This window comes from Tarenaya hassleriana, unplaced genomic scaffold, assembly GCF_000463585.1.
Source record: "Tarenaya hassleriana unplaced genomic scaffold, ASM46358v1 Cleome10, whole genome shotgun sequence".
In the NCBI taxonomy this organism is placed as follows: domain Eukaryota; kingdom Viridiplantae; phylum Streptophyta; class Magnoliopsida; order Brassicales; family Cleomaceae; genus Tarenaya; species Tarenaya hassleriana.
Window position 1 is genome coordinate 498,542 of NW_010960188.1, and position 26,271 is coordinate 524,812.

Sequence of the window (26,271 nt, forward strand, 5' to 3'; positions counted from 1 at the left end):
CCCCCCCCCCCCACATCCCCCACTTGCGTACGCAGACGCATTTGTAATCAAATAATAATTATAGGTTGAGATCGTTTATATTTTTTTTTTAATTAGGGTTTTTTTCCCAATTCCCCTAATATTTCTAAAATTGCTCATGTATTTTCTCTCCCCTCATCGTATCGTGAGCAACAATAAAAGCAAAGCTATTACAAATTATACGATAATAACGGATGGACATATATATATATATATATATATAGGACACGTGTGACATATACGTTGCATGAAAATGGAAAAAAAATGAGAAAAAGAAAATGTTGTGGAAAAGGTAACAAGGTGGATGTGGTTGAAGACAGCAAAGCCCATTATTATGCGCATCGTTTCAGTTAATTGCCTAGAGAGTTATGAGACCCGTCCTCTTTTTTACCCTCTAGTTTTCATTTATATATATATATATTTCATGTGAAATTTATTTTTTGAGAATAAATCAAAGATTCCCTTCGTGTGATATGATGATGTTGTCTGATTCCGATATTTGGGTAGTTTGAATTAATGGAATACCCATATAAATATACACACGCATATGACTTTTGTTTTGTAAATACAACTTTTTTTTAAATGTGTTGTTAAATTCCTATAATAAACGGTATCATTTCATTTCGTGGAATTCTTCTTTTTTTTTAAATATCCAACTTAAGGTGTTGAAAAATATGATTAAGAGCGTTGTCCCCCATTAAAGGTATGAATTATACTTCTATATATATACAGAAAGGCTATATATATATATATATATATATATATATATATATATAGATATATATATATATTCTTCTTTTTATGTTCTATATGTAGCGAGGCTGTCTAGGTAGGATCCGATTTTGGTGAAAACTTTTAAAAGGGCTCATAAGGTGTCTAAAATTGAAGGGTACTATATACTTATCCGAGAAACATTTCTTATAATAAGAAAGTGAATTTGATTATTCGGCCAATGGATCCAAAACATGTTCCAATAAAGTACATTCCAAATTCGTAATCGGGGTATTATTGCGTAAGAGAACACACAAGCTGGGGTCTATCATCATGAACCAATTATTGTTATTGTTATTATTGTATTGATAATAAAAAAGAATGGAAATAAATAACGTTAGTTTCATTTGACTACAATTCTTATTTTATTCATTCTATTAACACTATATACTAACTTAAACTAGATAAAAAAAAACATATATATATATATAGGTTATTTAATCTCACCGTAATTCTACCAATCAACTGCCAAAACAAACATGGTTAATTATCTAATGAACAAGTATAAGCAGATGTGGACAGCTTGGTCTAGGTGTCGGAAACGAATGCATCGATGTTAGGGCTCCTATAACCCATTATGAATGGGCCTTTGTTACAATTAATGGGCCTCATAAGAGTCCATAAAAATGAGGTCTTAATCCATTTATGGCCCATTTAATTAAAAAAAGGCCTTATTCCTGAGCCTTGTTTATCTGCAACACGTCTCAAAACACAAGCCCGCACTGGTCCAAATGCTTCAACTGCTCCCATTTACTCAATTGCATTTGCATAAAATTTATCGTTTATTGTATGAATCCACATAATTTTGGGTTTTTAGTAATAATAATAATAATAATAATAAATGAGTGAGGAGTGACAAACACAAGAAACAGCGATGTGACAGTGATTGGGAACACAACGCACCCCATCGGCCCATCAAATCATTCTCCACTTTGATGGATTTATCCAACTTGTGCTCTTTTGCTCGTTCGGTATCTTTTAATTTCCATTCTTTCCATACATACACATATACATATAAACGTTTAGGGCATCTTGAGTTGGGTTTGTATCAAAGTTGTTCAATTAAATAATCAAAGATATAATCGCCCGTTTGATGATATGATACACATCACATCACGGAATCAACTTCAATAGATATTTTATTATATCAACCAGTACTCGGAGTATAGCCTCTACATACGTATAATATAATATATATATATATATACACACATACAAGTAGGTGGGTGATTCATTTACATGATGCTTCGTGTTTTGCTATGTATAGCTTTCGCAATAAAGACTAGTTCCACAAATTAGAAGCATCGATTGAGATCGATGCTTGTGCTTGTGGTTTAGGATAATGACTTACCAAAAAAACAAAACAAAAAACAAATGGTATGGACGTGGTTTTAACGAATCCAAAAGGTAAGGGACATGATCCACACGAAAACCCAGTTTGGGATACAAACCTATCGGAAAAAGATAAAATACAAAAAAAAATAAAAATAAAGGAAAAACCCAAACAAGTCCTCCTAATTATGTCCCATTTAGACATGCATCATTTGTCCATATTTAAAATAAATGGCAAGCAAATAATTATATATCAAGATTGGAATTTATTTAATTAGGGGTTTGTAGTTTTGTAACTTTGTAACAAAATAGGTCACATAAAAAAAAACATAAGGAACATATATAAATCTGAATGGTGCCCACATAAAGTGAGAGAGAAGAGAGGCGGAAAACAAAACGCCCCGACGATCCAAAAAAAAAAAAAAAAAAACCCTTATCAATCTTAGAAGTTTGTATAATAACTGAAAAATTGTGGATAGGCATTGTCAACTTGCTCTTGATATTGTATCAATCATGCATGTAGGCCACTTTTTGTCTGCTTTCATTTACCACCTTTATATCCTGTCTCTTTTTTCTATATATATATATATATAATCTCGGTATTAAAACTTTTAAAATATAAAAAGTAAATATTATCAGTTTTTGTATAATTAATTTAGCCACTATTATAGACGGTAACATACCGTACCGCACATCGGCTATATCGCCACACGACGATATGAACTGAACACCAACGGCTAAATATAAACGCAAACCCGTAAAATATGATTGTAACCAAATCAGTCGAGGCAGTGCATATAGTAAGAACACAAATTGCATGCAGTAAAAAAAAATCGAGACTAGAGAACACAGAGAAGATCGATAATTCGACATGATAATATACAATTGGGCTGCTTCTCAATTGCCTATAAAGTTCCATCATTCTCAAAATCCTCGTGGGAAAAATAGATGAATTGCAAAATAACAGAGGAGAGAAAAAAAAAAACCCTAAAAAATATTCAGAAATTTTCAACACATACGGAGAGATGAGTGGAGAAACGAGAGAAGATTTTGCTCTCTCTCTCTCTCTTTGATTCTTTGATTTTTGTAAGATTAAATTTATTTGGTATCCCAATCATCATCAGAGCTATCCGGGTCGGGTATCTTGTTCAAGTCAACCCGCCCAACTCCACTCTTCAACCTCTTGTCCTCGTCCTCGTCGTTGTGACCGTGGCTTTGAAAATCACGAGGAAGATTGTCGTTGTGGAGGCCGTAGTCTCGGTTCTGACCAAACACACGGTGGCGCGTGTTGAGGACGGAGGAGCCGAGGGCGTCCACCTGAGCTCCGACCTCGGTGGCTTTCTTCCGGATGTTGGCCGCCGACAAGTCCTCGGTGGCGGAGAATTTGTCGCCGGGCAAGAGCTCCGGGAAGTTGAGGCGAGCGGTGGGCCCACGGAGGTAGAAGACGGCGGTGTCGTAGGCGCGAGCCGCCGCCTCGGGAGTGGAGTAAGAACCAAGCCAGATCCTTGACCGCTTGTTCGGCTCCCGAATCTCGGCCACCCACTTGCCCCACTTCCTCATCCTTATCCCTTTGTACGGCCTCTCCCTCTTCCTCGTACCTGCCACGTCACCTCCTCCTCCGCTGCACTCCATGCCCTTCCAACGAGCTTCTGTCCCAAAGTCTCTGGCTTTCAAACTGGGTCTGCAAGATTATCCGATTTCTCGATCTGGGTTTATACGTACAGAGAGAGAGAGAGACTCTTACATGCTCAGGTTTTTATGACAGAGAATAAGGATGTCGGAGGGGAGAGAGAGAGATTGCAGGTGGTATTATACGATTATGGGGGAGAGGAGAAAATTCCAAATTCACCGACAAAAAAACGAAGAGGATTTGGTAAAAATTAGAAGATAAACACTCCCATGGAGGTGTGTTTGTTTGGAATAATCATCAAATGGGAGAGAAGAAGCCGGAAATAAAAAATCAAATACAAAAAAAAAAGGTATTCGGTCGATTGGAAAGCTGTGTCTCTCTGATTTTTTTTTAATGGAACAGAAACCTTTCAAGTTGAAGGGTGGATGAAGAGGTGGTGGAGTTGACATACGCTTTGTATTTATGTCATAAATTTAAAACACTCTTCCTTTACAAGAAATTGAATTCATTAAAAGTACAAGAAAAAAACTTGAAGTTATAATAAACCTCCTCATTTTTATATTATTGATGGAAATAAATATAGTTATATACAATAATCTCAATCACACGATGCCTAAATTATATGTCCACATAAGAAACTAACTGTAAATCATTTCACAACAGTATAGTATTTTTATTTGCAACTATTCACATCCAGCAATATTAAAATGTTGTAGCTAATATTCGGAAATGGTTTCCTTCAAATTTCGATATTAATTAAAGGAATCTCTCTTCTTCTTTTTTTTTTTTTTTTTTTCTGTGAGGACCATTTTGTAGCATACCATGTTATTACGATTACGATGTGTATGATTTAAATAATATAATATTTATAAATACGATGTGTGTGTACATATATATGAAATGTGTACGCATCGACGGAAGGTAGGTCGGTGGATACCGTTTAGGAATTGACTTTATCTCTACGCCAATGACGACACGTAGTATGCATTGTCCTTTTTGCCCCTTTTGTGTTTCAAATGCCTTTTGATCTCGCAGGGATGATTTCGGTATCTTCGTCTGGCCTCACTCACGTTCCCATCCATCATATTATATTTTGTTATTTTTGTAATGGACGGCTCATTTTCAATTAACTTAATTAGCAATCATATATCCAACAATTTATTCTCATAATAACAATGATTATGATAACTATGCCAATTATATTAACATTCTCTTGTTAGATGTTTAGTCCGACAACTTGATTTGTTCTTATTTTCATAATATTTATAAATTTTAAATTATATATCTACAATTTATATGATAAAGTTTAGACTCCACTAATGAGTAATACCGATTTTGTTATTATAGTAATACAAATCAATATACTAGATTTTTTGGTATAATGATTTACTTTTTAATGACTTTTATCATATTTATATAACTATAAGTTTAGATCGTATTATGATGAAGTTTAGATCCCACAACTAATCTCAAATTTTTTTTATAATAGTAAATACAAATTAAGATAATAGTTACACTTTTCTGCATAATTATATATTTACATTGGTAGTGAGCTAGTAAATCACACACATATATATATATATATAGTGTGTGTGTGTGGTGTTTGGATCACGTCGTCGACAAGTATAATTAATGATTTTCACCCGTCGATTAATGATCTCTTTCTTAATAAATTATTATATGATATATATAAATATAGTATTTGTTTTGTCGTATAATGGGCAGTGGATCACCAAATAAAGTTTCGAGTAGTTTTTATTTAGATGAGGTGGTTGCACGCAATAATATCCATAATGTATATATAATATAATAGTAATCAGCCTTTAAAAAAACAACTATTTTTTTATATTTGCTATTATTCTAATCAATGTATAACCTTTGAGTTGGATATTTATTTTATATTTATAATCGTTGTATATGAGTTTCTAAAATCTATTAATTAAAAAGCACGTAGCTTTTTTTAATTATAGAAAAAAATAGTTATACATGATGCTCGCATATGGATCTGTGTATATTGTATTTCGAGCGTATATATACACGTAGGAATTTAATTAATCATGAGAATATATTATTGACCAGCGAGCCGGGACGGACCCATTTTCATATAATAAATAAACACTGTATGTTGTTTTCAGGAATTTCGAGTTGTATTTACCAAAAAAAGAATTTCGAGTTGTGGATTCATGAAATTATTTGTTTCAAAATAAAATAAACTAAAATTATGTTTTATCATTGAAATATATATATATATATATTAATATAGTATACAGTATATTTATACGGTTAGTAATATGTAATAATAACTGTATAATGAAGTTTGGACCAATGATTTACCCTCCGTAACTTGTGACACGCAAAAGACCCAATCAATGAATACAAAAAAAATAATAATACTGTATCATATTGGTGTTAGAAAAACCTGTCCGACTCCTGTAAAATATATTGTGCAGAATAAAATAAATTACACAGAAAATACTGATTACAATAATTTTATTATTATTGTTATTTTGAAGTATGTGAAATTTAATAATGAGCTTTTTTAGCTGTGAACCAGTTGGCACGTGAACATGGTGCCAATTACCACGGAAAAAAAAATAACACAAAAAGATAGAATGGACCACATCGTATTATGTATTATACAATCAGTTATATACCTTAATATGTTCTTTAATATTTGGAAATTAATAGACATTTAATAACGTTTGAATTTTTCATTAAAATCATATATGTTGTGTAATCGAGAAGTGGAGGGAATTTATTTATAATTAAAATAGGGATTAACTGTTTTTTTTTCCCACTAAATAAGAAAACAAAATTATCTGAAAAAAAAAGGAGAAAACATTTTCATATGCCACGTGGTGAATTACATCGCTCCATGGATTATGGTATTAGAGGTAAAATCAGAAAGGAACCAACATCCGGATTATGGCAAACATCCGCCATTTTTATTTTATTTTTCATAATTAAATTCTTTTGAAAAAGGTCTTTATAGTGGGCCTGCCGTAAGGCCCATATATCGGCCTTGTAAGTGTGCGTCGTTTACATGGGCTTCATACCTTGGGTTTTAATAGACCTAATATAATATGCTTCTCTTTTTTTGTTTCATGATATGATGTTGTCTCATGAAATTTGAACCTGAAAATTCATTTAAAAAATACATAATTAATTTTAATTAAAGTCAGATTGAAATGGATTTGTTTTCAAATCATGTGCACTCTACAACAATCAAAACTCCATTCGATGATTACTAAACTCATAATTACATTAATTGAATGTAACAAAGTCATGGAAGTTTTTATTATTCTCCATCATTTTTAATGTATGCATTGATTTGACAACAAAGTGTCCGTGAAACTGACTGATTCATGAACTTGTCAGATTAATCATTAATCAAAATTAGCATAACGCTTTCGGCACGAACCCCCGTGGACCGTCGGTCCAAATATGCCATTTTATCCTTATCTCGTATTCGTCTAGCAGTTTACTTTACTTAGCTGTGGGTAAGATGGTCATTTCTATTATTAACGGAATTGAATTGAATTAAATAAGATATATCCGTATCCGAACCGAAATCCGATATCAAAACTGAACGGTTATGATTTCTTTAAATCCAAAAAAACTGAAATCGAACCGAACTCAAATCGAAAATAACCGAAAAATAAACGAACCAAAATTTATATAAAAACCGAATGGTTAGAATCTTTCTACAACCGAAATAATTGAACCCGGATATAACCGAATCGAAACCCGAATTGGCCACCCCTAGTTGTGGCGCCATTAGGAGGTAATTCAATAATTACAATAGCAAAGAAAATAACTAGTTTGATTATATTATATAGTTCCCATGGATCCATCTTACGGGCATCAAATTCTGGACTAGGAAAATACGGAGTCCACAGAATCTGGAATCTATTTGCATAGGATTCTTTCATTTTTGACGCCAAACGTAATTGGGATATAATATATTATCGTATTATTAAATCAAATATGCTAAAACAGAAAACATAAACTTGAAAATCAAGCTTCTAACAACAACCAACATCAAAGTTAGGTGCATATAATTTATTTTTGGCATTTCATGCCTCGCAGTATTATTAGTTTACAAGCCAAAATTTAAAAATAAATTAGATTTATTATAAAACGAGGAGGGCAACAACAACAACCGTGAGGAGAGGCATTCACCTGGGTTTCACTGATCTTCTGGGAGATGTAGTCGGACCAAAGACCCAGCGAACTTCCGGATTATCAAAAAAAAAAAACCGTTCACGGCATCAAAACATGGACTTCTTTTTTTTTGTTAACGGAAATTTCTTAAATTGTTAAATCCAACACAGAAAAAAAATCCATCTTTAATACCTAATTATTCGTATTTTGATTTGAAGTTGTCATTGTCTACATTTGTTTTTTTGCAAGAAAATATGTCCGATTAATTGATTTATGAAACGTGCTCGACGCTCATTTGAGCGCACTGAATGATAAAAATAATATCTTACGTGGCCATTCAAAGTAATGTTTATTTCTATTATTAGTATGCTAATTATTTATAACAAATAGCAATAAATATTAACAGAAGGTAGGTCAAACACACGCGTGGACGCACGCGCTCGCAATCATATATGATTATATTATATATATAAAAACCTGGCTCGTATGATTATCTTATTCAAAGAAAATCACGAATCAGATCTAAAGGGTGATTTCTATTTTCTAGTACAAAGTACATCCACTTTCATTTTCAGTGTATTTATTTTAAATTTAATACAATTGAATCGTTGATTGGGGATTGGTGGGCACATTTGTCACCGCATTATTTATTACGTTTTGAATATAACAAGCTCATCGCCCATCGTTATTTCACATACATATATAGACTATATAATAATGATGATGATAATGATTATTCATCATAATCCAAAAAAAAGGTTATGAAATTACAGTATTAATATGTCATGATTAATCATCATAATTGGAAAAGGAAAATACATCCAATTATAAAAAGAGAAAGTGGGGCAACTGAGGCCTGAAGCGAGACATGTGAGGTAGGGCCCAATAAAGGCCCAAAAGAGAGCATTTGTGTGTTTTCTCCGTCCAATCGCTCTCGTTTTTTATTTTATTTTATTATTTTTTAATTAAATGTAATAAGTTTCCCGCGCAGAAAAGAGAGAGTAACCGTCGCCAGCGTCCCGACCAAATGTCTTTATTTTTGTATGTTTCGGATATATAAACAATTTCGCATTTAATGCCTTCCTTTGGAACCATCGAGCTTTTTTACACACGCGTCTTTGTCTTCATCATCAGACACTACCTTCCATAATCTTTTTTTTTAATTTTTTTTGTGGCTTATTATATTCCGTAATTATGTTGTTCCCAAAATTATGATTCCCAATAAACATGTAGACGTCGTCATATATTCACTTTTGTTAAATCTTATTAAGTGAAGAAAAGATTAGTTTTTTTTTATAAAACAATTTATTTATTTCTTAAATAATTTAAATCAAGGTAGTTAGGATGGATATAATCCATTATAAAATAATATTTTTAAGAGAGTCCATCACTCATCCCATTTTTCTTGTCGTTGCCTCATGCCTGTCTTATTATTATTATTATTATTATTATTATTAATATCTTGACATGTTTGCCCAAGATTTTTTTTTGGTTAAAAAAAATATAAACCTCACAAAAAGAGAACAATAATCTTAGTTATTATTATTCACACCATGAGCCTCAAAAAAATAAAAATAAAATTGGGGTTCGTTTCGAGTAAAGTCATGCGATGGAGGGTAAAACGGGAAAAAAGAAAAAAAATACCTCGTATGTTTTACCAAGCAACTCTCTCTCTCTCTCTTCCTCCTCCAAAGGAAGCGAGGCTCGGTACTGTTGCAGCTGAAGAACAAGCAAAGCCACTCTATAACCTGTTCTTCTTCTTCTTCTTCTTCTTCTTCTTCTTCTTCCTCTGTTTGTTTCTCTCTCATTCTCATTCCCTCTCCCTCTCCCGCCTCCACTATCCCCATTCCCGGATACCTCTCTCCTTTCTTCTTCTGGATCTCCTTGTTCATCACCCAATCGTGGAACGCGGAGGAGATTTATTCCCATGGGACCTTCTTTGCTTCCTTCGCCGTCGCCGGAAAACTGCTCCGTTAAAGTGGCGGTTAACGTGCGCCCGTTGATCGGAGACGAGATTGCTCAAGGCTGCAGAGAATGCGTCACCGTCTCTCCGGGAATGCCTCAGGTGAGTTGATCCTTGATGCCTGTTGCTGAATCCTTCGGATTCGGTCGAGTCTCTTCGTCGCCGTCGTCTCCGGATCTCTGTGTGTTTTGAGGGTGCGGTTGAAACGCTGTCGTTTTGTTCACTCCTTTTCTGGATCCGGATTGATTTCCACCTCGACCTCTGACACCATACATTAATTTTCTCTTTCTCCGTGAGAATTCGTGGTGTTTTCCCTGTTTTTCTTGGGGCATTGTCCTATGGTTGTAAAGTTAATGAAGGAGGCTAGTGCTGCTATGTACTTGGGTCAAAACTTTCCCAGAAAAGAAATTGAAGCGAGAGAGAGAGAGAGAGGAAATCATTTTCGCAGAACTATAATGGGTTGGAGGCTAATTTTCATCAGTTTGCTTGTTTTTGTGATTCCATGGTGGCAAGCCGTATGTGAAATGGAATGGTTTATTTTTGAGATATTCTGATATTCATTGAATTTGTGGATTGATGTCAATCACCAAAGTCTTGTTCTTTTGATAATTTACCTGCTCAACCCTGATGTTCAAGCACCTTACTTGAAATGCCCAATTTCATGGTGGTGCAGGTGCAAATAGGTTCACATTCGTTCACATTTGATCTTGTCTACGGAAGTAGCGGTTCTCCGTCTTCCTCAATGTTTGAAGAATGCATTGCTCCTCTTGTTGATGGTTTGTTCCATGGTTACAACGCTACCGTGATGGCCTATGGTCAGGTAAACCCATTTTTGTAAGTATTACAAGGTTCGATTTGGCTGCTTTTTCTCGTGTATTTGGTCATTGATTTAGATGAATGTTGCAGACAGGATCTGGCAAAACATACACCATGGGGACTGCCTTTAAAGATGGTAATCAATGTGGATTGATTCCTCAAGCTATGAATGCTCTGTTCAGCAAGATTGATACAGTGAAGCATCAAACGGAGTTCCAGCTCCATGTTTCTTTCATCGAGGTAACTTCAGCTTCTTCTATGCAGAAATCTGTCCGATTTGGTATTTCTTTCGCATTCCAATATATATGACTTGCGGAATGCAAAACAGTTGCCCATTTCTCTCTTCTCTGTTTTAACAAGCCTGTTTACCAAAGTAGAACTCAGATGCTGTCACTCTTGTGAAAAATGCTTCCACAACTCAATCTATCTGTCAATGGAAGTTAACCATAAGAATTTTGGTAACAGTTGAAATCTTACTGGATATTAACTCATTCTTCAATCTGTAGATTCTGAAAGAAGAAGTGAGGGACTTGCTGGATGGTGTGCGTGCTAACAAACTGGCCAATGGACAATCTGGAAAGATTGTTTCTGGGAAGTCTACTGTACAAATTCGTGAATCATCTGATGGAGTAATTACATTATCTGGAGCAACTGAACTTTCTGTAACTACTCGAGAAGAAATGGCTGCCTGTCTGGAGCAAGGGTCTCTGACCCGGGCAACTGGGAGAACAAATATGAATAATCAATCAAGGTGAGAACGTATACACCTTAGCTTGATATCCAACCTTTATAAGAATTAAAGAAGTGTCATAGAATTTACATAGTTTTGCCTCCCTTATATTAAAGCGTATAGATGTTTTAAATGTTGACAAAACACATTCAATGAAATAATAATAATAATGTTACAACGATGTGAGAATATTTGAGAGACATACTTAGATTTGACAGATTCTTGCATCGGGAACCATTCGTTTCGTCGTTGTTATATCCTATATTAGATTAGATTTCTTTGTATATATATTCCAGACACAAGTATGCAATTGATTGATCCTAGAAGTAGAAGAGGTTTATTTCGTGCTTACACCATTTGATCAGATTTGACCTGATATCCTAGTACTTGACTTTGTTCTGTATGATATCAAAAGTCGGTCCCATGCCATCTTCACAATCACCTTAGAACAGATGCGTAAAGTCCATTCAGTCTCTCCTGATAATGACAACGTGGATGAGGATATGGGTGAAGAATATTTCTGTGCCAAGCTTCATTTGGTAGATCTTGCTGGATCTGAAAGAGCTAAAAGGACAGGTTCAAATGGTGCTCGTTTGAAAGAAGGTTGGCTGAACTGACTTTCCATCCACATGCCTTTAGAGGATGTTGTCTTTCCACCTGACTATTTCATTTAAACCTAGCCTCTTCTTTCAAGCAGGAATCCACATTAATAAGGGGCTTCTTGCACTTGGTAATGTCATCAGTGCACTTGGGGATGACAAAAAGCGGAAAGAAAGTGCTCATGTTCCATACCGTGATAGCAAACTGACACGTCTATTGCAGGTTATATTTACATTTCTATTTTTGTACTTCTGATACGTGACACTACTAACCATGTCTACACCTCTGGTAATTTTTTGAAAAGCTCATCGTGTAATGCTGCAGAATTCTATATAGAGATATGATCTTTTGGTTGCACAACCAGAGATAATTTTTCTACTAGGCATTTAGTTTTTCCAACATTCTCAAGGAATAAGTACTAGACCATTTATACAGTCATATAGGGAAACCGTTGTGTGACAGAATTTTCAATGAAAAGATTTCCTACAATGGAGCTCTTATGGGGTTCACTTAATTTTCTTACCTTCTTTTCAAGGTATCTTATATAAATGTCCTTTACATTGTTTGCAGGATTCTCTTGGTGGAAATAGCAAAACAGTCATGATAGGTAGCAGTGAAATTGGTTTCCAATTTATTCTCAGAAATCTCAATTAAATATTCAACTGAATCTTTTCCATGTATATTCTTTTTCTAGCTTGCATCAGTCCTGCTGATGTCAATGCTGAAGAAACTCTGAACACGCTCAAATATGCAAATCGTGCTCGGAATATTCAGAATAAACTTGTTGTAAGGATCGGGAACTATTTTTAATGAGCTTTTCTGTCAATTGAAGTTCCATCACGAGCTAATGTGATTAGGAAAGTTCAAAAGCTGTAAGCATTTGTAAGAGCTAAGATTTCCTTATTTTGGTTTACAGGCCAATAAAGATGTAATATCTAGTGAGATGCAAAAGTTGCGTCAACAGCTACAATATTTACAGGCTGCACTTTGTTCTCGTGGGGAAGCCACATCAGATGAAGTGCAGGTACATGACTAATGCTCAACTTCAGTGAAAAGGTTAAAGTCTCTTTCATCTGCACTAATAAGGTACTTTCCTGTTTGAAAAGGTCCTCCGTGAAAGAATTATGAGACTGGAGACTGCCAATGAGGAGCTTTCTCGAGAACTTCACATATATCGCAGCAAACAAGCTACTATTGGGTATTGTGATATTGATGCACAGGTAATTTCTCTATAGACTATTGTGTGTAATCTCTTCCCTTATGTTGATAAACTTTCTTTTTTCTGGTCACTCATTGATAGATTAATATGGTGATGATCTTCAATGCTGGGAACATGGGTTGTTTACCTGATCGTATGTTCTTTGATTCTTTCTCAGGAAAGTGGCATTGTTTTTGTGAAAGATGATGGGCTCAAAAGGGGCTTCCAGAGTATGGGTTCATTGGATTATGAAATGAGTGAAGCAACATCAGGTCTTGGACATTGCCTTTTGGAAACTTGTTTCATAAAATGCATTTGCGTTCTCCTGCTCGGATTTCATCTCGAGATCTTTCCTGACTACAGGTGAAAATTCCGGAGATATTGCTGCAGCAGCAAAAGAGTGGGAACATGCAGTTAGACAGAATAGTATGGATCAAGAATTAAGCGAACTAAATAAACGTCTGGAGCAGAAAGAGGTTTGAACATTAAAAATTATATTTCATGGATTAATTGATGAACAGTGGGAAAGGACTAATTGACAAACAAATGGATTGGATCCATTGACAAACTTATCATTTTATCTCTGTCTTAAGTTGGAAGCTTTTACATGTGTAGTCTGCGATAAAAGTATATGGAGGAGTTGGAACTGAAGCTGTCAAGGAACACTTCGAGAAGAAAATAATGGAACTTGAGAAAGAGAAAAGAGTTGTGCAGGTGAAACGAAATATTCTTCCATTTATTTCATTCTCAGGTCTTCGATTTTTGTTTTTGTTTTTTTTACCTTGGTTGTATAAAACGAAAACAGATGGAGAGAGATCGATTGTTGACTGAAGTTGAGGCATTTGCTGCTAGTTCTGATAGGCGAGCATTTAGCGCACGAGATAATCATGCACAAAAACTAAAAGCACTTGAGGCACAGATTTTAGATCTCAAGAAGAAACAAGAAAACCGAGTTGAGCTTTTGAAACAAAAACAAAAAAGTGAAGAGGCAGCGAAACATTTGCAAGCTGATATACAATGGATTAAGGCTCAAAAGGTTGATTTTCATTCAGGTTGCAGCTATCATATTACCGTAATACATTGTCTTATAGACTACCGTTTGTTCTTTTTTGTTGTAAATCTAGGTTCAATTGCAACAGAAGATGAAACAGGAAGCTGAACAATTTCGACATTGGAAAGCCTCTCGGGAGAAAGAATTGCTGCAGGTTCTTGACCTTCACCACCATTTTCCTTTTCAAATTTGATTTATAGTACTTACCTTAAGTTTGCACGATTTTTCCTTTTCAATTTTTTCTTGGGCAGCTCAAGAAAGAAGGCAGAAGGACTGAACATGAAAGACTCAAACTGGAAGCCCTAAATCGCCGTCAGAAAATGGTAAGCTACTACTAAACATATGCGTTTTTCAGCTTTGAGAGAAAAAATGTAGAAGAATTAGCCAGAACAAGTACAGAGTCAAAGGTTTTCATTCCTTTCTGAACCTCTTGAAGAGAACATATCATAACGTTCTGCAGGTTCTTCAGAGAAAAACGGAGGAAGCAGCTTTGGCTACCAAGAAACTTAAAGAACTGTTGGAAGCCCGCAAGTCATCACCACGTGGTATTTCAGGTAAAGTTATCCCGAAATGCAGGTTCCAGTTTTTTTTCAGGATTCTGATTCATTCTTTCCTTTTACAGTGAATGCCAATGGTCAACAACCTAATGGACAGGTAAATGCTTCCTGAGGTACTTTTGTGAGTCAGTAACCTAATCTTTCGAAAACTAGAAGGCACCTCCTAATATTCTAATTTAAATTCAGCTTTTCCATCCTAAGTATTAACCGTCCTACTTTTGGCAGATGGATGACAAAAATCTGCAGAACTGGCTTGATAATGAACTAGAAGTTATGGTAAAAATACATCAAGTTCGTCTTCAGTACGAGAAGCAAGCGCAAGTGTGCGTCTTCAAGACTTTATTTGCCGTTTGCAAATTTCTTCTATAAGGTATTTCTTAGAAATAATTTGCTCTAATTTTCTAGACGAACTGCTTTGGCTGAAGAGTTAGCTGCTTTGAAACAAGAGATGGAGTTTGCCTCAAGCATGCCGAGTCCTCATCGGCTGAAAAGCATACAAACTAGGTGCGGATGGTGGCTATCTCTTCCACTTATTTTCGACACAATATCGAGCAAGGATGTTACAGTGTTGATGTCACTTGCTATTCATGCTCCGGCAATGGAGTACTGTAGTTGATTCACTCTCTGAACATGGATTTTTTTTCTCACCTGCCTTTTTCTTTCTCCACATATTAGATTTTCGTCATCGAACACAAGATTGGAGAGAATAGCTTCTCTTGAGAACATGCTGGAAGTGTCATCAAATGCTCTCACAGCCATGGGCTCTCAACTCTCAGAAGCAGAAGAAAAGGAACATGGAGTGAATGCTCGGACACGGTGGAAACAAGTTCAGTCCATGGCAAATGCTAAGTTTCTGCTTCAATATATATTTAATGCTGCTGCGGAAGCAAGGTAATGTAATGAAACCATAACATCTCTTGTCTAAAGTTCAATTAAAAAAATGGGGTCGGGAGAATGTTTTTGTGCATATGTAAGTAGACATTGTCCAATACAACTCCTCTGTGAAAAAAATACTTGACATGAAAAACAGATGCAAAGTTTGGGAGAAGGATAAAGACATCAAAGAGATGGAGGACCAATTGAACGAACTGAACGGTCTGTTGAGACTAAGCGAAGTCCAGAGAAGAGAGATCCTTAGAGAGCAAAAGATGAGAGAGCAAACAGTGTCGATTGCACTGGCCACATCATCTTCTTCGGTTGGATTTTTTTATGCTAATCATCCTCACAATTTTTAACCTTGAATTTGCATTTTGTTATCACATGCATCTCTATACATTTCCTAAAAGCTGAAGTTCACTCTAGCAGGGGAGTTCATACTGCTCATCGAGACGCTATGCGGATGACAGTAGCGGCCCACGATCTCCGGCATCTTTTCCAGCCTCAAAGCACCTAAAATTTGCGCCAGGCATTGTCAATGTCTCTGTCAGAGAATCAGCAGCTTTCCTTGACCAGACAAGAAAGGTGAGCTGTGTTCTTTCCTACTTGCTGTTGAATCAGTTGTCTTTCTTCCCTTTATTGCCAGTTCAAACCAAAAATGTGTGTGTGTTTTTTGGGAACAGATGGTACCGATGGGAGAGTCATCAGTGAAGAAAATGGCGGGGGTTGTAGGACAAAGTGGCAGACTATGGAGGTGGAAGAGGAGCCATCACCAGTGGCTGCTCCAGTTTAAATGGAAATGGCAGAAGCCGTGGAAACTCTCCGAGTGGATAAAGCACAGTGACGAGACCATCATGAGATTCAAGCCTCGTACTCACCCACCACTTCATGTGATGTGATGACCATGACATCATCATCATCATCATCAGTATTCTCCGCCATTGATGAACGGGAGATTGTTTTGGATAGAGATCACACGTTATTGCTGGTAAGCAATCAACACCATGTGCTTTCCTCTGATACTCACAGGCTATATATATATAGAAGGGCGCAGGTGCAGGAACTTTTTTTGTACATAAGGTTGAAACAGAAAACGGATCTGAATGGCGTTTTATGGGATGAGATATCCATCAATTCGAAGGAGCAGCGGTTACTTGTGGAACAAGTTATCTCCTGGATCTTGTCTCATCATGTGCTCCTGAACACAGTTTTTGGGTAGTTGATGGGCGACCAGAGATTATTGCATGTTCCCTGTCAAACAGAATATATTATCGTTGCTGTATAGATAGAGAGATACAGAGAGAAAACCTGCTGAAAATTGTTCGCAATGGTTAGGCTCTAGGCCCTCCTATTACCAGATGAGGGGGAGAGAATTTTATAAAGGTGTAATTTCATGGAACATCTTTAAGATTTGGGTCCCACAAGGAAACGAGAATGGATCAGATGCGGTTTCGTTTGTCTGGGAGAAAGTGGATAATATAACAAACCAGACAAAATGTGTCAGTGTCCCCTGGCTCCTCCATTTTTGTTCCATTGCTAGAGTTGGATGATATCATGGATGAAATAGAAAACTGATATTAAACACAAAATCTTAATATGAAATATACAGCATTAACATCGTCTTATTTCCAAGTTATTTCCAAGTTTATTGAAGTATACACATTTAACTATAAAAAAAAAGAATTATTCGGAAGATAGGCTTGATAAAAATTTAATTATACTTAAATGTGTATAAATGATTAAAAAAAACAATAAGAAAACGTTATTTATTCGGATCTACGCTGCAAAAATTCATGAATCATAATTTGGGCCTCAAATCCTTTAGTATTTGGGTTCATATTGAATGGTGTTGGGCTTCGGTGTCTGATGGAACTCATTTTGGGTTTCTTACGATTGGGCCTTTTTGGGTTAATTAAATGATGTGCTCCACGCGCTGCTCTCTCGCGTTAATCGCACGTGCCAAATTCATGGAAGCGGTTTCATCATTTTTTTAAAAAAAATACATCCTACAAAAACGTTTTTTTCACATTCAAAATAATTTTAATGATATTTTAAGTTCCGTTCCTGTTCATTTACCCAGTGGCTGTGGAGTGAATCAATGGGTAACTTAAAATCTACAAACAACTTTAGAAAAAAGAAACTTATTACAATCTGATAAAGAAAACAAACGAAAAGCTGAAATTCCGACCGAATAGTAAATTTCCCAAACTTTACCATTAGGGGGAAATAAGTCAAACTTTAATCAAAATCCCTCAAAATCAGATGATATAACCAGAAAAAGAAACGGATGATAATTAATCAGACTTATAAGAGAAAATCAAGTTTATCAGCACGTGATAAATAATTATATGTGTATGTGTATAGCTTACAATAATATATTTTAAGTTGGGTCGTCATAATCCATCGGTTCCTCTTCTAATTCAATAAAATATTGTGTTTCATTTTTTTTAATACTATATAATAGAAATGAATCTTTAACATATTGGGATGTGTCGTAGCAACCAAACCATATAAGAAGAAGAATAAGAAGGGACAGGGACTTTTGGTCTGTAATTAGTTATAGGGTCACTTGCACTGACCCATAAATTTCAAAAAATCTCTCTCTCTTCTTCTCCATTCACCAGCTCCATGCATGTACAGTACAACAACCACCCTCTAATCCCTTATTAAATTATGCTTTAATTAACCCCGTCTGATTAATTACAATAATTACATGTCATTGATGGATCTTTGTTTTAAGTTTCATGCTTTTACAACTGAGTTTCATAAGAAACGGTCCGCACATTACTTTTTTGAGTTTCTGTTCCCTTAACGTTGGAGCGGATCCAAACTCTTTTTATGATTTCATGTTCCTGCTTTGTAATCCCATCAATTTCCTCTTAATCGGATAATAAAATTACCACAAATCACTAAATAGAAAAATGGTTAGCAACTAAACCATAGCAGACCTAACCAACCATATGAATATTATTACTTAAATAGTTTAGGTACTTGAATTTGAAAAATCCAAACATAACTTACTACATATGTAACAGATTCGTGAATTACATATGTAAGTGTCCCGTCGTATTAGAAAAACGTCGCCTTTCAGAAATCTTGTAAGTTATAACCTTTAAATATCGAATAAAATTATATAAATCCCATTAATTAAATAATAAAGCTTCTAGAGAGATATGGTGTATTATTAATATATAATTATAATGTTGAATTGTAAATGTGACCAATGAGCATTTGCTTTTTGTTCACAAAACCCAACACTTCCTTTTTAAATCAAACCCTCCGTCTCCCTTCGAAGATCAGGTTCATCCTTCGTCTTCCTCCACGCCGGAATCTGCAGAGAGAGAGAGAGAGAGAGAGAGAGAGAGAGAGATGAAGAACGGAGGGAACAACAACACGAAGCTCATTCTTCTTCATCCCTACATACAGAAACAGACTAGCACGAATCGGCTATGGCTTCTGGCCTTCGTCTCCTTCTTCACTATCGCATTCCTCCTCACCTTACTCTACACCAGAGACTCCTTCCTCTCCAAACCCTCCGCCATTTCCTCCGTCGCCGCCGTCACATCCGCCGGAGCCGCCGCAACCACCGGTATCCCCCAGCTCCCGACGAGCGTAATCAACGCTCTGCTTCACTACGCGTCGAGATCCAACGACAGCTTCCACATGTCCTACGGAGAGATGAAATCCATCTCCGACGTGCTCCGCCGCTGCGCTCCGCCGTGCAATCTCCTCGTCTTCGGCCTCACCCACGAGACCCTTCTCTGGAAATCTCTCAACCACAACGGCCGTACGGTCTTCGTCGAGGAGAACCGCTATTACGCTGCGTACTTCGAGGAGCTTCACCCGGAGATCGACGTGTTCGATGTCCAGTACACGACAAAGGCCACGGAGGCGCGTGAGCTCGTCTCGGCGGCGAAAGAGGCGGCGCGTAACGAGTGCCGACCGGTTCAGAACCTCCTCTTCTCCGATTGCAAGCTGGGTCTCAACGACTTGCCGAACCACGTGTACGATGTTGACTGGGACGTGATCTTCGTCGACGGGCCACGTGGCAACGGACACGACGGACCTGGTCGGATGTCGTCGATTTTCACGGCGGCGGTGCTTTCCCGGAGCAAAAAAGGCGGGAACCCGAAGACCCATGTCTTCGTCCACGACTATTACAGGGACGTCGAGAGGCTTTGCGGCGTCGAGTTCCTTTGCCGGGAGAATCTCGTGGAATCTAACGATATGCTTGCGCACTACGTGCTGGATAGGATGGACAAAAACAGCACGCAGTTCTGTCGCGGAAACAAAAAACGTTCCAGTTCTTCTTCGCCTAAATAAGAAAGCTTCCTTTTGTCTTTTCCTTAAATAAACAATCAAGTCGGTAGGGTGTTTTTTCTATGTATGTAATAGTTGATGACGAGCGATGACGCAGCAATGCTCTTTCACACGAGTTTGTAAAAAATAACTTTTTCTTCTTCTTCAAAATGTTATTGTAATTTTGGATTTCATGGGAAAATATATATATTTTTAATATCACATACATACATACATACATACATACATACATTGCATTGAAATATGTATAGCCTTTCTCTCTGTTTAGATATATTTGGGATGAAAAACGGCAACTTTCAATTGTTTTATATAAGTCGTAAATTGAAGAAAGGACAATATTTAAGGAAAACAAAGTTATGGTTAATTACGAAAATAACATATTGTCTAAATTCACTTATTCACGAAAATCTCATAACTCTGTCAAATCTTATGCTAGTTTCATCATAGTCGATATGGCGACTGCACAATTCTATGCACAAATTTGTAAAATCCTATAAAATTTGGTAAAAATTTACACAAATTCTTCGCATTGGTCATGACGCAAACTCTCTATAGACTATATATATGGTCCTTTTGGTGGAAAGGGTGATGGTCTTAATGGGCCTTAATGGGCTTCACATGGTTCCTAAGTCGGGCTTCGCTTTAAGTTTATTACGTCCCTCTTTTCGAGTTGTAACTTGGGCCCCCGGTCAAGCATGGGTTTCTCTCTTGCAAAATCAAATGTATCATATTTAACGCCTCGAACCGTGAAATGGTAATTAAATATTTTTATTATAACATCATAAAAGGAAGAAAAGAAAATGGAAAATTAAAATGGTAGGAGGTTAGAAAAGGAATTCAAAGGCGAGAATCTCGTGTTGCTTTTGCTTCCATCTAAAGGGAATCGAAAGGTCATTCGGGTGATGGATGGAGCCAAAAGTCGACAACAAAATCTGGACCGACTTCTCACCCAACTCGACCGTTTGGTCAGGACGACGTTAACGCCATGTCTTCCTTGTTTTCTTAGTAATAATTTTTTTATAAAAAAATGCTCGTCTTTTTTTTTACCCATTCGCGATTTTGTCGACATAAGAAAAACGTTGACGATATGAAATTTGACGGACTCTTTAAATCAAATTTGCATCTTCATATATCCTCGATCTTCGATGGCGAAATCAGACACCCATTCTTTGCGGCTCCTCAATCGTCCAGTGGAATCGCGCCACGTGTATATGTACCTGAGAACCCAAAATGTACCTGCAGAGAGAGAGTATTTACTGCTAATTAGAATTTTATTCCTTAAATACAATGCGGTTCAATGTGGTAGTTAAAAATTAATTGGTTCTAAATCCGACATTGCTTTCCTTTTAGATTTCGCTTTCCAAAGATGTTCGTTGGACCAGAATTGCAATTAGGCTGCAGAATCAAAAGCTTAAATGCCAAGTAATCATTTGATTAAATCAAAACTCTGGTTAGATTTTCTCCTTTAATTTCCTCTGCTCTCACGGAAGCAGGAAGGAGAGAGGGAGAGAAGATGAAGCTTTCTGTGTTCCCGCAGAGCTACTGGAACCGCCGGACCAACAGCTTCAGATCGTCGCCGCCGTTGGATCCTTCTTCCGACGGTGTCGGCGCCGGAAAGTCGCCGTCGGCGGTGTTCTGGCTCGTTCTTCATGGCATCTGCTGCTTGGTCAGCTTGGTTTTAGGCTTCCGGTTCTCCCGAATAGTCCTCTTCTTCCTCTTCTCCGCTTCCGCTACTAATTTCTACTCGACGGCGGTATGGTCTTCCGGTGCCGGCGGCGGCCAGCTGCTGTTGAGGCCTCTTGACGCGCTCTCCACTTTACGGAACCTGGAATCCTCGCCTAACCGGACGGCGCCGAACTCTAGAGTCGTGGTTGGAAGGCAGGGGATCCGGATCCGTCCGTGGCCACATCCGAACCCGGTCGAGGTCATGAGAGCGCACCAGCTTATAGAGAGAGTGCAGAAGGAGCAGAGGCTGTTGTTCGGTGTGAAGAGCCCAAAGACAGTGATTGCGGTGACGCCGACGTATGTACGGACGTTCCAGGCTCTTCACCTTACCGGCGTTATGCACTCGGTCATGCTTGTGCCGTACGATGTGGTGTGGATCGTGGTCGAGGCCGGTGGAACCACCAACGAGACGGCTTCCATCATCGCGAAGTCAGGCTTAAGGACGATTCACGTTGGCTTCGATCAGAGAATGCCGAATACGTGGGATGATCGCCATAAATCAGAGATCAAAATGCGGCTTCGTGCTCTGAGGTGAATTGTCAGAACCTTTCTCCAGCTTCCTCTGCAGCCATTTGTTTTGTTCTTATTGGTGATAGATGGGCTGCCTTAGTGTTTTAAGTTCTGTTTCTGCTTTGTGGTTGCAAATCGTATTAGCATAATGGGAATCTGACTGGCTTGAATAATTTTTCTGTGGATTGGAGAGCAGAGCCGTGAGGGAGGAGAGATTGGATGGCATTGTTGTGTTTGCTGATGACAGTAACATTCATAGCATGGAGCTTTTCGATGAGATTCAAAATGTCAAATGGTTTGGTGCTGTCTCTGTCGGAATACTCGCCCATTCGGGCAATGCAGATGAATTGTCGGCATTGATGAATCAAGGAGAGCAGGAAGAACACCCCTCGCCAGTCCAAGGTCCAAGCTGTGACGCCTCTGATAAATTGGTTGGGTGGCGCTCTTTCGACACACAGCCTTATGCCGGGAAAAGTGCGGTTCATATCGTTGACAAAGCGGCTGTAATGCCTGGCAGGCTGGAATGGTCTGGGTTTGTCTTGAATTCAAGGATGCTATGGAAGGAAGATGTTGACGATAAGCCCTCATGGGTCAAGGATCTTGACTTGCTGTTGGAGGGTAATGAAGAGATAGATAGCCCCTTGTCTCTGGTAAAGGATCCTTCCATGGTGGAGCCACTTGGAAGCTGTGGCCGCCAAGTTCTGCTCTGGTGGCTTCGGGTTGAAGCTCGTGCCGATAGCAAATTCCCGCCAGGGTAAGTTCCCCCCTTCTCCATAGTGTCACACCATTGAAACAAACTCTCTAGGAGAGCATTCAGTTCGATACTCGATCATTTCCCTATGCAAGTCCTAAAGAAGGGTAGCATTCCTCTTTATCAACTGAGAGAGATGAGATGTATTAGAGATTATAACATGTCATAAACATACCTAAGAGGTAAATCAGTGATTGCACCTCAGATCTATTATCAAATGTTAAATCACAATAACCAGAGTTTGATATATTTTCTTTGACCTGTATGCATCTGCAGATGGATCATCAACCCGCCACTGGAAATCACGATCCCATCAAAGCGAACCCCATGGCCGGACTCTGCACCAGAGCTCCCAGTGGCCATCAAAGAAGGCCCCATCATCAAATCGTCCACATCAAGGAGATCTATGAAGCTTCGAGGATCAAAACCCAAAAGTAAGATGGATCACTTCCATATTAACAGCCAACTCTCGTCGACATCTACCCAGAAGAACAAGGAGATGAGATGAAGAAACAAAAGATATACCACAGCGGAACTGCCAAATAGGTAAATTTTTCATTCATATTTTTTTCCCAAAAAGAAAAAAAAACTTGTTGGAGAAGGACGAAACCGTTGTTACATGGTGATGGGTTTTGGTCTTTCATCGTATACATAGAAAATCGTAGGGTTTTAGTTGGATCCTTTGATTCAGAGCGTACCCAAAAAAAGACAAATGGAAACTCCTCTTGTAATAATATATTACACCCAATCAATCATCATGGCGAGACCCTTTTTTGTTTCTTCCAACCCCTCAGGCAAACAACAGTGTATTTTGTTGGAGTTTTGGGTAAATTCAATCGAAAACTTTAAATACTTTGTACGAATTTTTCGTATTCAACGAAGCTTTGCAAAAAATAAAACGTGCTAAATCATGTAGAGAAACCTTCGTTTTGCGTATGAGAATGGTGAAGGCCGTGGCATGGCATCAGTGGCGTATCCAGAAAAAATTTATACCGGGGGCACAGTATTATGTATGATAGAAAAAATAATAAAATTGTATTATCATAAAAATATTTATATTTTACAACTGATTTCTACGAGTCTTCATTTTTTGAAATCTATCCATAACAGCTTCATTTGTAACTGTCTGGAATATATCTTTTTCAATGAAACAAACCAAACAGTCACTCAAAAATTGATCACCAATCCGGTTGCGCAAAGCTGTCTTCACAAAATTCATCGATGAAAAACATCTCTCAACAGTCGCGGTAGCAACAGGCAAAATCAATGCCAATTTCAAAAGCCTGTATACCAATGGATATGAAAGATGTTTCTTTGTTTCCACCATAAGACGAGCAAGATCTCCAAGATTAACCAAATTAGAAAATCTGTCATCTTCCATCAGATTGTCGAAGTAGATACTCAGTTCATGTCGAAGAGATACTTGCTCCGAAAAACTGAAGTCATCTGGATAAAATCCAGCCAATTTCACAAGATTTGGCATGTTAAACCCACGAAATGAGTCAATAGGACTCAAAGCTGCCATACAGATGAGCAGTTCTGAATTTACCTCGTCAAATCGATCATTGAATTCTCGAAGCTGGAAATCCATAACAGTATAGAAACAATCTATCTGATAGTGATGCAAGTTGCTTATACTGGGTTTTTTCCTTAGCCTCCTTGAACCCACATAATCTTCCTCCATATTGATTATTTCAATATTGTGTTTCTCACAGAAAGAAGACACATTATCTAAAAGCAAATTCCATCCAGCGTCTCTTTGTTGTTGTAACTGTCTCTTTGTAGATTTTACCAACGAAATGGCATTCAAAATGTCTTGATCTTTTCTCTGTAAAGCCATTGATAAATTATCTGTGAGTCCTAGAATGAGTAACATCAGTTGTAGATAGAACACAAAATCAAATGTGTGGAAATATTTGAGAAGACCATAGGCTTGACGTCTTTTAACTGTATCTGTACCGTCATTCTCAACATACTCTAGCACCTCAATGATAGAAGAAAACAACTCAACCAAGCGCAACAGTGTTTTGTAATGGGACCCCCAACGAGTATTTCCAGGTCTCTGCAAAGTAATATCTTGATTCAACCCAGTTCCTGTACTAATCTCGCCATTATTAATTTCTTCGTTCACTTTTATTCTATGGCTTTCTCGAATCATGTCTTTTCTTTTGCAAGAACCTCCAACCACACTCAACAAAAGTGAAATCATATCGAAAAAGTTTCCAACATCAAAGAGTTCCTTTGCAACTGCTACAACGACCAATTGAAGTTGGTGAGCGAAACAATGGACATAATATGCTGCTCTACTTTCTCTTGAAATCAATGATCTCAATCCATTAAATTCTCCTTTCATATTGCTTGCTCCATCGTACCCTTGTCCTCTAACTTGTTTTAAGCTCAATCCATATTTAGCAAACAAGGAATCAATAGCAGACTTCAGAGATAAAGCAGATGTTTCTTTCACATGAATAAGCTCAATGAATCTCTCTTTCACTATTCCGTTCTTATCAACAAAACGAAAAACAACTGCCATCTGCTCCTTATCAGAAACATCACTAGACTCATCCACCAGCAACCCAAATACATCATGACCAATCTCCTGAATTATATCTTGGGTTATTTGTTCTGCAAAACATTGTGCAATATCTTTCTGTATTGTTGGAGAAACCATCTGACTATTTCCCGGAGCATTCTTCAAAATAACCTTACTCACAATATCATTTTGTTCTGCAGTATACTTCACAAGTTCCAGAAAATTTCCTTTATTATCAGAATTTTCTGACTCATCGTGACCTCGAAACGGTAGCCCTTGTTTCAACAGAAATCTAGAAGAACTAATCGAGGCATTCAACCGAATACGATACTCGTTTCTCATAATATCACTTTGCTTCTGCATAGCATGCACGATAGATTGATCTTGCCTCATCAAATCATCACATTTCTTTCGTGCATTATTATGAAAACTATTAACATCACCCACATGAGCGCTCAATCTCTCGGTCTTATTCCAACTAGAAAACCCATCTGTCACAAAAGCATCATTCCCAATTTGCTCTCTAAACAAGTAACAGCACAAACAAAATGCTCCATCTTTCTTTATACTATACTCTAACCAATCAGCGTATTGGTCAAACCAGACTGGATTAAATCGTCTCAATTTATTCCCTATCATCTTCTTTGGAAAGTCATGACCACGTGGTTGACAAGGTCCCCTAATCAAATATTTGCGTCGTATCTCATCTCTTTGATTAGGATGATA

General features: G+C 37.4%; 5 protein-coding genes across 9 annotated transcripts in view; 3 read left to right on the forward strand and 2 right to left on the reverse strand.

The window, feature by feature from the left end:
- Positions 1-2,919: 2,919 nt before the first annotated feature.
- Positions 2,920-4,214, reverse strand: LOC104827294 (ethylene-responsive transcription factor ERF010). The gene has a single exon (XM_010560451.2). The coding sequence runs from the start codon at positions 3,751-3,753 to the stop codon at positions 3,220-3,222; it is 534 nt and encodes a 177-aa protein (XP_010558753.1). The 5' UTR covers positions 3,754-4,214; the 3' UTR covers positions 2,920-3,219.
- A 5,357-nt stretch (positions 4,215-9,571) lies between these two features.
- On the forward strand, positions 9,572-17,135 carry LOC104827303 (kinesin-like protein KIN-4B). 4 transcript variants are annotated; one of them, XM_010560480.1, is made up of 24 exons: positions 9,572-9,980; positions 10,552-10,698; positions 10,785-10,934; positions 11,201-11,445; positions 11,840-12,027; positions 12,122-12,246; positions 12,595-12,631; positions 12,719-12,810; positions 12,941-13,048; positions 13,131-13,244; positions 13,401-13,494; positions 13,586-13,698; positions 13,838-13,936; positions 14,028-14,258; positions 14,347-14,427; positions 14,525-14,596; positions 14,734-14,827; positions 14,896-14,927; positions 15,056-15,153; positions 15,236-15,334; positions 15,506-15,721; positions 15,861-16,026; positions 16,133-16,291; positions 16,390-17,135. In XM_010560480.1, exons 1-24 carry the CDS (start codon positions 9,843-9,845, stop codon positions 16,603-16,605), a joined length of 3,114 nt encoding a protein of 1,037 aa, XP_010558782.1. In that variant the 5' UTR covers positions 9,572-9,842; the 3' UTR covers positions 16,606-17,135. The 4 variants fall into 4 exon arrangements, with proteins under 4 accessions (XP_010558782.1, XP_010558789.1, XP_010558765.1 ...); XM_010560487.2 differs by having other exon boundaries at positions 9,574-9,980; positions 16,136-16,291; XM_010560463.1 differs by lacking the exon at positions 9,572-9,980 and adding an exon at positions 10,153-10,393.
- Positions 17,136-18,926: 1,791 nt separating this feature from the next.
- Positions 18,927-20,227, forward strand: LOC104827326 (protein IRX15-LIKE). The gene has a single exon (XM_010560498.2). It carries the CDS (start codon positions 19,076-19,078, stop codon positions 20,027-20,029), a length of 954 nt encoding a protein of 317 aa, XP_010558800.1. The 5' UTR covers positions 18,927-19,075; the 3' UTR covers positions 20,030-20,227.
- Positions 20,228-21,396: 1,169 nt separating this feature from the next.
- Positions 21,397-23,791, forward strand: LOC104827351 (probable beta-1,4-xylosyltransferase IRX14H). The gene is made up of 3 exons (XM_010560527.1): positions 21,397-22,282; positions 22,458-23,015; positions 23,289-23,791. The coding sequence occupies exons 1-3, from the start codon at positions 21,540-21,542 to the stop codon at positions 23,518-23,520; spliced, it is 1,533 nt and encodes a 510-aa protein (XP_010558829.1). The 5' UTR covers positions 21,397-21,539; the 3' UTR covers positions 23,521-23,791.
- A 152-nt stretch (positions 23,792-23,943) lies between these two features.
- Positions 23,944-26,271, reverse strand: part of LOC104827337 (zinc finger MYM-type protein 1-like) — a 4,617-nt gene continuing 2,289 nt past the window's right edge. The window contains exon 3 of one of the 2 annotated variants that reach the window (XM_010560509.1): positions 23,944-24,840. In XM_010560509.1, the coding sequence (XP_010558811.1) occupies positions 24,073-24,840 (768 nt within the window). In that variant the 3' untranslated portion in view covers positions 23,944-24,072. Of the gene's footprint in view, positions 26,065-26,271 lie in introns of both variants that reach the window. The other variant, XM_010560515.1, reaches the window with a different exon arrangement.

Bases quoted from the DNA above. Each gene is read 5' to 3' on its own strand.
- LOC104827294 (XM_010560451.2), bottom strand. From the start codon at position 3,753: ATGGAGTGCAGCGGAGGAGGAGGTGACGTGGCAGGTACGAGGAAGAGG.
- LOC104827303 (XM_010560463.1), top strand. From the start codon at position 10,217: ATGGTTGTAAAGTTAATGAAGGAGGCTAGTGCTGCTATGTACTTGGGT. The intron at 10,394-10,551 runs GTATGTGAAATG...ATGGTGGTGCAG, and splicing joins TGATTCCATGGTGGCAAGCC to GTGCAAATAGGTTCACATTC. The intron at 13,049-13,130 runs GTACATGACTAA...CTGTTTGAAAAG, and splicing joins CCACATCAGATGAAGTGCAG to GTCCTCCGTGAAAGAATTAT.
- LOC104827326 (XM_010560498.2), top strand. From the start codon at position 19,076: ATGAAGAACGGAGGGAACAACAACACGAAGCTCATTCTTCTTCATCCC.
- LOC104827351 (XM_010560527.1), top strand. From the start codon at position 21,540: ATGAAGCTTTCTGTGTTCCCGCAGAGCTACTGGAACCGCCGGACCAAC. The intron at 22,283-22,457 runs GTGAATTGTCAG...ATTGGAGAGCAG, and splicing joins ATGCGGCTTCGTGCTCTGAG to AGCCGTGAGGGAGGAGAGAT. The intron at 23,016-23,288 runs GTAAGTTCCCCC...ATGCATCTGCAG, and splicing joins GATAGCAAATTCCCGCCAGG to ATGGATCATCAACCCGCCAC.